The sequence below is a fragment of the Brachyhypopomus gauderio genome, chromosome 6 (assembly GCF_052324685.1).
Source record: "Brachyhypopomus gauderio isolate BG-103 chromosome 6, BGAUD_0.2, whole genome shotgun sequence".
NCBI classification, from domain to species: Eukaryota; Metazoa; Chordata; class Actinopteri; order Gymnotiformes; family Hypopomidae; genus Brachyhypopomus; species Brachyhypopomus gauderio.
In genome coordinates, this window is record NC_135216.1 from 6,040,446 (window position 1) to 6,051,924 (window position 11,479).

The following is an 11,479-nucleotide window of genomic DNA, read 5'->3' on the forward strand; positions in this document are numbered from 1 at the left end:
AACATAAATGAAACAATTTCCTGAAAGAATGTAAAATAGGTCTTGCTATTATACAACATGTAGTATGTATAGTTTAAAAGCTACTGTATATTGAGCTTGCTTTGCTTTAAAGATTTAACTTGTTATTATTTTCCAATTTACAGTCAAGAGCAGCTAAAAGCATTTCATTTGTAAAAAAAAAAAAAAAGGCATAAAGAGAAAAGCAACACTTTTGCCCAAGCTGACAAGATTTTAGTAGTTAGTTTGGAAAGAATATGGCAAACTATGTGAAAGGATTTCGTACAAACTCCAGCCTGATATAAGCTGATAAAAACATTTTAGGCAGGGTGTAAAAGCAGTCTTGTATGATCATGACTTGAACTGCATTCATACTTCATACAATTAATGATTGTAGCCAGTTTTGGGGCTTCATTGATTTTTAATTGTTTTGGTAATTTGGGTATGTATCTAATTTAAAAATTATAATTATGGTGTTACATTGTCAGGGTTGGAGCCCATGAAAGAAAGTGACTGGTGTTCATGTGTGCTCCATCTAAGGACCAATTACACCCCCACCTCCCCAAAAACAAAAAATGTAACAAAACTAAAATAAAACTAACAAATCTTTCCAGAACCCCAAATATGTCCTCTAAGATGAATGACAATTATTTCAGTTCACTGATGGACCCCACATGCCACCATAATCCATAGTTGGCTAGACAGACGAGGCTAGAACAGGGACAGTACTAGTGTGTCCTCAGCAGCTCGGTCCCGTCCACCTTGGCCTTCCATTTCAAGCAGCGTCAGGCTAATGTTCAGACTTCCCACAGGCTAACACACGCACCGGCACCCACAACATTACCTACGGTGCTGTGCAGTCCCGCTTACGTAGCCTCAAATTCAGCACGACACACGCATCTCGGCGAAGGAGCTGAATTTTTTTGTTTTGGGCGTACAGAATCAGAAGATGATTAAGCTTTTCTCCTTAAAACAGCAGAAGAAAGATGAAGAGTCCGCCGGAGGAAACAGAACGGGACCCGGGGGTAAAAAAGCGAGCGCGGCCCAGCTTCGAATACAGAAAGGTAGGCTAGCATGCTAACACGGCCGGCTAACCAGTGGGTGAACCAGTCGGTTAGCCAGCGAGCTGGTTACCTAGCCGGCTGTAACCATTCAACGAACCGCAAACACACCACAGTAAACCGGCGCAGAAACGTTTTAATGGACACTAACAGACAGACAAGTGTGAGACAACAGTTATTTAAGACTGCAGACCGGTAGTGTTCACTGAAAACCCCTAAACACTCCGCCAACACGTAGTTAGCCGGACAGCTAACAAGCTAACCCATTTCCTGATGGAAGACTAGAGTCGTTATTCCCGTGTTTGCCTTCTGACTTTAACCTTTAACTAACTATATATTTATTAGTATTTATTAGTAGGTTATGGGGGTCCTTCATATCGTAGCGTTAACTGTTAACTCGCCCAGACACTCACTTAGCCAACCAGCTAACTGATAGTTTGGGTTGCTGGGGTCTGTACTAAACAGTGAAATATGGGTGACTTAGTTCACCGTTATTTGGCCAGCAGACCTGCTAGCTACACACATTTATTCTCAAAGTGTTACTACAGAACCGAGTGAACACGTAGTAGATGCACACTTTGACATTAATAGACCAATAATGTCTTGTTAGTAGCTGGTTTCGTTGAAACGCTATAGCTGTCTCACTCAGCACTGTACAAATGGTTAGAAGAACACTGTCATCCCCAAGTCCTGCTCAAAATAACGCATTATTTAATTCTGTACATTTCAAACAAATTCACATCTTAATCAGGGGTTAACTCTTATCATATACAGTGTATAAGGAATAACTCGGATCTCGGCTTCGATCGAGACGAAAGAGGAGACTGAAGTTAATTTGGGGATTATTCATTTCTTTTGACAGCTATAACTACCACGGTAGACTTTGAAGAAGTCATTACCGTAGGTTAAGAAACGAGTGGTGAACTCCGATTGACCTGGTTTGATCAAAAACTGTATCAGCTCCTGATGGACGAGAGCTCTGACCGGGAGGATGTCCTGCACTTCAGGGATCTTTCACTCATCGTTTCGTCTTGGTGTGATCTTAAATCACTCCTTCAAAGCAGTGATGTGCAAATGGGGTAGGGTTTACGCTGTCCATGGTTAAATAAACTACATGGAGTTTTATACTTTTTTATACTTCATATTTATGGTTGTTCACATACCAATAAAACAGATAGTCATTTTTCGTTTTTCAAAAGGTACATTATCAGTTTGCGTGATGTTTGTTTGCCAACATCTGAAAACGTAATGGAACAGACATCATGAATAAGCAAAACTTTAGTTAAAAATAATTAAATAAAAAAAAAACATGTACAAAATAAGCAATGACAATGAGCAAGAGAAAAAATAAATAAATAAAATAAAGGCCTAACATCCAATCAGTTTCTTGTTGCTAGGCAGTTTTAATTTGACAGCAGTTTTAACTGGTTGCTAACAGACTTTCTGTAATTTGGTGAAATTCTTATAAATATTAATGTGCAGTTGGTCAGAGTTATAGAATGACTGAGGTTCCCTGTGTGCTTTGATCATAAAATCCAGTAGTGACTTAAATAAGTATTACATCACATTTTAGTGACTCCATTACATCACATGCTGCAGCTAGCACTGTACTGCGACTGCAGTGTCTGGTATTTTTGGCATCTGAATTTTTTCCTGTCATCTTCTGTTGTTAAACGTGCAGATTTACGGTTCCTCTGCAGTTTTACTTTCCAGTGAACAGTTTTAACTCAGTATTAACTTGGGGAACCTATCTTACCCCAAACACTTGAGCAATGTATGTAGTTATTTTGATTTGCTATGGGAGTTGCAGTAACCGTTCGTTTCCTCCAATGGATCCTGTATTTACTGCCTTAAACACCCACTAAGGCAGTGCACTTCATCAAAATTATGCTGAAACGAAAGTGCGGATATTAATTTCAGCACTATCTCATACGTAGGGCTTACTGCAGGGTTCCTCTCTCCGGGTCTATCTTGCTATTCTGCTGTTTTCCATGCTGTGAGAATATAGACAGCACTGATTAAATATACTGGGCTGGGTGGGCTGTAGGGGTTGGATCCAGTTGTTTTGTTTAGTTATTAGGTATTTATTCCTGTAGAGTAATACAGTGTTTGAATGGTTTAGGCGCAGTACTTTAGATGGAAAGCGAAGAGCAATATGAAATGCTTCAATCAAAAATAGCTAAACCGTAGTTGTTTTTTAAGAGGAATAATGTAACTATTATTATCAACTCATACTCAAGGTTTCGCAAAAAGCGGTATAATTACATATCTGTCCAACATGTCTAACTGCAGAGAATGTAGGCTTGTAGAAGCCATGAAGAGCAGTTGAAATATCCATCCATATTTGAGAGGATGTTTTTATTTGAGTGTTGTGAAGAGCATTGTAAGGCTAACTTAAAAAATAGTCACAGTTAGGGCTGCACTGTACTGTATATCATTTGTTTATTTTTATTGCGGCATGGGTTGTTTCTTTCTCTCTGTTAGTCTTTACAATTTTTTAGGTGCTTTTTGATTTATGTGCATACAGGCTGACCAATCTCACACATTCCATGAGTGTTCTGTGGGTGTTTGGTGAATCGCAGCATTCATGATGCAGCAAACGAAGACAAAAGCGGTCAAAGCAACGCACATCACATCAGGAGCTCACCAGTGTAGTGCACTGCCACTAGTGAATCTCCCTGCCTTCGGCCCTACACTTTTATTCACTAGCATGCTCAAACCTTGATATCATGAGACTGAATCTGCGGGTCTGTGTTTAAATGTGCACTCCCTACGCTAAGCAGGCCTCTCTCCTCTCACCGAAGGAAACGTTGTTTCTGCGTGAAGTGGTCTTGTATCGCCACTGTTAATACCCTGGCAATGCAGGCATCATTACATTACATCGTACACACCGTCATGACCTCTGATGGATGGTCCGACGTTACTGACCTATCTTCGTCGGCTGGTTGGGCCGAGTTTCTGTCTCTGGCGCACGTTGTGCATTAATAAGGAGGCGATGTGAGCAGAACTTCGCCCTGCAGTAGCAAACGCAGGACTCGCCTGTCTTTAACGGGCGAAACGCTGAAAAATGGACAACACCGCAGGGCTAATTCACATGCAAAGGTTAAAGGGCGGAGGACGCCGAATCATTTTCTACATGGAATATCTTATTATTGGCTGCAAGGTATGGATACCAGTGTGTGAGTTTATGTGGAAAACATTACCTGAAAGAAATGGAGCTGCAGATCTCTGATGATGAGAAAATACTGTAGGTATTTGTAATAAAACATGCAATTAGCCCATTTTTTATGAGGTGTTGTGATTGGGAATCTGTCCAGAAAACTAATTCCAAGTGTCAATCTTAATTCTTTGAGGTTTGAACTGAATCTCACTGATCTTCAGCTGTTAAATGTCCAGGTGGCATAAATACGAGAGCAGCTGTTCTCATTTTATGCAAATTGAAAAGCCACAGCCTGTGTCCTGTTTTTCTCATTTCACATAGCATATTTCTAAAAGTCATTTTCTCTCTCTCTCTCTCTCTCTCTCTCTCTCTCTCCTTCCCTTTCCCCTCCCTCCCCACCTATGTTTCTCTCTCCCACTCCCTCTTTCTTTCAGACATAAACGAGCTGAACCTTCCAAAGACATGTGAGATCGTCTTTCCTGACCAGGATGATCTACTGAACTTTAAACTCATCATTTCACCAGATGAGGTTTCCGTACAACTTACCCCTTCAACACTTTGGTCTTATATGGGTCTCACCACATAGTGATGGTGATCAATCAATTGGGATGAGACATGGGCTCAATGAAATTGAGTCATTATAATTAAGTTAACTGTAACAACCTCTTAGATCATTACTGAAAGAATTTTTATTATAAGGGTTTGCTGCTGGTGAAATACTGTTCATTTATATTTAAAAGGGCTTTGTATGTTCACAAAGTAGAATCTAGCTCCAATTCTATTTCTGATTAGACCCTATTGAACTGGGCAAACTCTGGCTAGAGGCACACTTCTTCATGAAGATGGCCACTTCAATGGTGTATGTGATCTTCGATGATGTACCACATGTGCATTCAGATCTTTCTCTTCCAGGGCTTCTACAAAGGAGGAAAGTTTGTCTTCAGCTTTAAGGTAAGCATTTGAAATGCGTTTTGAAATTCCCCAAACCCCCAGCATGCAACAGTGTGGTTTCGACGGTCATGCTCAAGTGATTTCCTGTAGGCGTTCTCCGGCCACGACCATCAGTCTTCACAGAGTCGGGCTCTGACTCCAGGTGGAGATACGATTCTGTCCAGATAATAAATATGCTGTTCATCTCTGATCACAACACGCTGCTGGTCACCAGCGGATGGGAGGGAGTCTAATATGTGCGTCTGATTATAGGCTTCGTGTTAATGTAACGCGGCGTTATATAGAAGTTATTACCACTTTATTTGGTGCTGTGATGAAAGTGAAACTGGAAGCTCAACTCTAGCGTGAGACTGATTGCTGGATCGCCCTGGTACACGTTGACTCGGCCGCCAGAACTTCAGGAATTCACTAGATCCCCTGTTAACCGTTGGTTCATCCTACTCGGATGAAGTTGCATGTATATCCCAGACAAAAATGATGTCCTCGTTTATCCGATCCTACACACATTTACATCTCTTGCCCTTCGTATTACACAAAGCAGCGATGCTCACAAGTCTCTGGGTGCTTGAGCTGTTCTAACACACCTGATCCATGTTGTTTACTGCATCCAGTCCTTTATGTCTGAGTTAGGCGTGTTGGAGCAGGGAAGAATGAGGTATGCAGTACAGGAGGCCCCTAAGGCTGCAGCTCAGATTGGGAAATACAGCACTCAGTCATGACTTCCTTCATTACAGTCAGGGGCCCAAAACCGTATTAATCTGAGAGCCCTGGTCCAATCTGATTGGCTACTGTGCCAGTCACTTGACATTTCATGTGATCTCTATATAGTCAGTGCAGAGTTTGTGTTTCTTTCTTGTTTTCTGTGTTTCTTTTGGAAGTGCTTGCACTGGTTGTCCAGTGCCTGAAGTAAAAGGAAAATGAGTGTATTTGTTTGGCTGGGTCTACGGTGTGGACTGGGGTTGGATCTAAATGGTGTAGAGTGAGTTAGTAGCAGCAGCAGCGGTGTGCACCCATCGAGTGGAGCATCAGTAACACCAGTTCAGGTTAAGCAGGTTTTCACGTGACTCGTGTGTTGGATCACATTTTATTGATATAGCTCCCCCAGGAGCTCTTCTGTTTTCAACCTCTTTTGAACACTTCTAATTCTGGTGTGTTTTTATCTTCTCCAGGTCGGACAGGGCTACCCTCATGACCCTCCCAAAGTGAAATGTGAAACAATGGTGTATCACCCCAACATTGACCTGGAGGGCAACGTGTGTCTAAATATTTTGAGGTACTGTGTGATTCGGACCCTTCCCATAATCCACTGCTGCACAGTACGTGATGCATGTATGGTGTGAGTTCCTGAAGGGTTCTGTGGGTCATAAAGGGAGAGAATCATGGCATAATTGGACATTGTTACTGACGTGAACCTGACACCAAACGAAGGCTCTCTGGGGAACCAAAGCACTGCAGGGTTCTGTGCTTAAGTGCTGTGACACCGGCACGTGACCCACGGAGGGCTGAGAGCTGAATGCGTAAATCGGGTGCACTGGTGCAGAAGCACAAGGCGGTCAAGACTTAGTACAGATCATTTGAAACATCATAGAGTTGTTTTCTCAGCTCAGCCTCATCATTCAGCTGTTTATCCTTTTCTGTACAGTAGGTCTGCAGTGGCGGTGGTACGAATCCCGGTTTCATGGTTCAGTCATGAGTCTCTGGGGCAAGATTCTGTTTTTTGTTTTTATTTGACCTTCAAAAAATGTTTTTCATACAAAATTACTTTTTAAAAATTACTCTCTTTCAAAAATCAAAGTGCAGGAGCATATCAAACGCTATAAATGGACCTATTGCCTCTTATAGCCTGAGCACAGTCAGGGGTAGAAGTTTGGCAGCAAACACTGCAGGGAGTGTTGCCTGTGCTGTGAGTTGCCTGTGCAGTCAGAACACAGTTATTTTAGGTCCCAGTTTGCATATATAACTATTTCACTCAGTGCTGATAGTTTATAGAGATCTATTCTGCTTTAAAGAATTCAAATTTGTGCACCATTTGTTTTTGTTGTTAAATAAACTATGAAATGTGTCAACAGGTCAACATGGAGCAGTACTTTCAGTGATGACACATTTTTAAAAAGTCACATTTGTGATCACACTCACCATGATTTGTAGTCACATTTGTGATCACACTCACCATGATTTGTACTAGAGGTACCAGAGGTGGCTGAACAGTGGGTTTCAATTTTGGTTGAGCTATATCACTGGTCGGCAGCGTGCAGCCTGTCTGCTCTGGAGCTCCTGATTGGTTGGGATCAGCCTATGACGCATGAGTGACCCGTTCTCTTTGGTCTTTCTGTTTCAGAGAAGACTGGAAGCCTGTGTTGACAATTAACTCCATCATATATGGACTACAGTATCTATTCTTAGTGAGTGGAGGATATGGTTCCCTTTTCTTGTCGTCACTTTTCTCTTCTCTCTCTCTCTCTCTCTCTCTCTCTCCCTCTCTCCCTCCCTCTATTTTTATATATATATAATATATCCTATCTGTCTGATTTAATTTAATGGGTCTTGATGCATTGAAAACCTTAGTTCATATTCCATTAACCACTAAAGGAATGTTGGTTGTTGGCACTACGTTCAGTGCAGACAGCGATATGAGTCAAGCTTTTATGTTTCAGTATTTCTGCATAATACATCTGCTGATGCTGTATGTCCCTCAGCTAAAAACCCTGGTCTCACCCCATCCTCACCCCCCTCCTCATCCTCACCTTCATCCTCACCCCTCCTCATCCTCATCTCCACCCTCACCCCTCCTCATCCTCATCCCCATCCTCACCCTCATCTTCATCCTCACCCCTCCTCATCCTCATCTTCATCCTCACCCCTCCTCACCCCCATCCTCACCCTCATCTTCATCCTCACCCCTCCTCATCCTCACCCCCTCCTCACCCTCATCCTCACCCCCTCCTCACCCTCATCCTCATCCTCACCCCCTCCTCACCCTCATCTTCATCCTCACCCCTCCTCAACCTCATCCCCATCCTCACCCTCATCTTCACCCTCACCCCTCCTCATCCTCATCTTCATCCTCACCCCCATCCTCACCCCTCCTCATCCTCACCCCCTCCTCACCCTCATCTTCATCCTCACCCCTCCTCAACCTCATCTTCATCCTCACCCCCCTCCTCATCCTCATCTTCATCCTCATCTCCATCCTCACCCCCTCATCCTCACCTTCATCCTAACCCCCCTCCCCATCCTCACCCCCTCTTCATCCTCATCCTCCTCCCCAACTGCACCAACACATTCTCAGCCCAGACTTTGTTGTTCCTTTATTGTATTATTTATTTAGTTCCTTTAGTTATAAAGTGTTTCATTAAATGCAAAATAAGGCATACGAAAACAACAAACATACTAAAACATTGTCTTTGAAAACACTCATTGGATTCAATGGAAATTGAGTTCAGATTTTAACAATAAAAATAAAAATAAAAAACACCCCAGTCGTTATAAGGCAGGACGTCACGCGTGACCTCAGGATGCTAACACTGTGCTAGGGTGTTTTCTCCTGTGCGTGACCTCTGACCCCCTCCTGCACCCCCTCCAGGAGCCCAACCCTGAAGACCCCCTGAACAAAGAGGCGGCGGAGGTTCTGCAGACGAACCGGAGGCTCTTTGAGCAGAACGTCCAGCGCTCTCTGCGCGGGGGCTACGTGGGCGCCACCTACTTCGAGCGCTGTCTCAAATAGTCGCCGCTCCACCCCGAGACACATTTATCGTTTACACACGTTGAGACACCGACTGACGCTCTGACCGGAGAGAGGAGGGAGGAGGGGGGAGGGAGGGGGGCGGGCACATGGGCGGGCACATGGGCGGGCAGCAGGGTGGCGCTAAAGCTGGGTTTTAAAGTGGCAAGCTCGAACAGTCGGTGATTGTTGTTCGGAGGATCCCGAGGCAGTAAATGTGCCTCCACTTTGCTGATGTTTATTTTGGCTGAGATTCGCACGGAAACCAATCGACAGACTTGACTGCGGTCGAAGAAACCTCTCTTTCCTCCCCGACAGACACTCTAGACATTTTGGTATGCAGACTCGCTGGGGCTCGGCAGAACACCGAAGTCATTTGAGCTTCTGTGAGGCAGAACCCGTATGTCACAGCACATGTATCTTGACTTCAGAAACACACATGTATGCACACACATGCCCACATGCTGATGTCCTGTAGGAGACTTGTACAGAAACACCCCGACACACACTTCCACGACAGACTGACAGAACGACTGACCGACCGACCGCAGAAACGGCAGACAGGATCAGAATGCAGGTTTGGCTCTTATGGGGTTGGGAGATAATTTGTTTTGTTAACGTTTTCTCTCCATGTGTGGGTTTGGGGGGGAATGTTGGATTTTTGTGAAGAGGGACTGGGTAGGGTTGGGTTGGGCAGGGTCGTAGAAAATGTTACAATTCTATTGTGTATATTGAAATCCCAGCTGTTCACAATGACTGCAATATGTTAAATAAAATATGGACTTGAATGCTTATACATGAAGATGAGCACAAACACCAACATCTGATATGCATTAAGAACATCTTTGAAGGCTTGTGTTTTTAGTGGAACGTTTTAAATTATTTCATTGGCTTAATGGTACGGCACAGGTATTGGTCAAAGTGTCTGTGTGTCTGGATAGTATAAAAACATGAATTGGCAGCTCTGCAGAGTTTAGTTTCTACATGCCTGCGTCTTAATACTCCAATTTTGCTGAAGGCTTTAATTAACTGTAGGCTGCTAGATCTCCAGGACCTCTGGTGGTGCACCGTGGGTTTAGAAAAAACTAAATAAAACCAGCATGCTCTTCATGCAGCTCCCAGTGTACCTGTGCCAGGTGATCAATGTTCTCCAGCGCCCAGCTAAGTGGGCCAGGTGTGCTGGGACCCAACACAATAAACGGACTGGGAGGATCTCCGGACTGGAGTGAGAACGTGGAAGCGAGAGCCTGGGTTGAAGAAGTTAAGAGCTTTGTCCTATAGACTTACAAATATCGCAAAATGATACGCTCATACCTGACGATTATGGGTAATTCATTTTTTTAGTTAAGGGTTATTAAAAAACATTGCATTCATGTTTTAATGTCCTTATTTAAACCAAAGTTTCGACGATTAAATTATTGCATAGTCATGGATTGCAGATGTATTTCTGTAGTCCTAATGTTACCAAAGTTTCAAACATAATCTAACAGCACTGTCCCATTCCAGAGAGCCTTAGGATACTACGCTGTGTGTGTTTTTAGCTCATTTTATTTCCCAAATCACAAACAGATATAATCTGAATGACAACACAGGATGACAGCACACATGATTTACTGATGCTGTCGAGTTATCATTAACAAGATCTTTGTAATGTTAATTGAAGTACTAACATGCCATCTTATTTCATATTTTGCAATACAATTTGCCATATGGCCCAACATTTACTGCAATATTCAAGCAATGTCTGTGAGCATCTTTCTGTGTGCAAATTAAGTTTAGTCTGGGACTAAGTAAAGAGAAATTATTCTTCAGAGAACATCCGTCCTGGTCTAGGAGACAGCTTAACCGGCATTAAATGACAACTGCACAATTGAATGTAAGCCGGAACACCTATATACTCAATGCAAGTTGAAGATAATAGTCTTTACTCATGCAGGTATTAATCAGTTCTCATATTTTGTGTTAGATTAGCGTGAGTCTGCTGAGAATATTTTTGCATTTAGCCAGTGTTCTGCTCAAATGACATTTGAATTTGAGTGCTTGTCATTGAACTGAAGTTGCTGTGCAAAGGTGTAAATTGAAATGTATTCATAATCATTTTCATAATTTATTCTTTACACTTTTGCCTTTAAGTAAAATGTCAGATACTAAATGTACAAAATCTGCCTTTTTATCTAAAAGAGATCAGAAAGCCTAGTGATCTTTCCCTTAGTTGGCCATATTCAGATGTAGTTATTTTTTAATTATTTGTAGCTTATTTAAACATTGATTTTATCGTCTTCTAAACTGACCAGAAAGAACGTAAAAATGTAATTGGTCAGTGTCACATGAACTCAGAATTGCCTTCATTTCAGAAAGTCACAGCTAATAGATAAGTTAAAACTCCTAATGTGATTAAGCGAGTGCGTTCCTAGTGTGAAGCATAAGCATACAGTCACGGAATCTTAAATCGTTATTTTGGTTTTCCCAAGCCTACATAAATCAACTGCGTTTATGTCAACGCCTGGTTTTATGACATAATTTCACTGCTGCAAAGCAAAAAAAAAAAACTTTCTCCACTGGGCGTGCACGCGGAAGAGGACACGGCGG

At 42.5% G+C, this 11,479-nt stretch overlaps 1 protein-coding gene across 1 annotated transcript; it reads left to right on the top strand.

The window, feature by feature from the left end:
- Nucleotides 1-712: 712 nt before the first annotated feature.
- Nucleotides 713-8,976, top strand: ube2m (ubiquitin conjugating enzyme E2 M). The gene is made up of 6 exons (XM_077008274.1): nt 713-1,061; nt 4,653-4,747; nt 5,131-5,169; nt 6,339-6,442; nt 7,508-7,571; nt 8,753-8,976. Exons 1-6 carry the CDS (start codon nt 947-949, stop codon nt 8,891-8,893), a joined length of 558 nt encoding a protein of 185 aa, XP_076864389.1. The 5' UTR covers nt 713-946; the 3' UTR covers nt 8,894-8,976.
- Nucleotides 8,977-11,479: the final 2,503 nt, after the last annotated feature.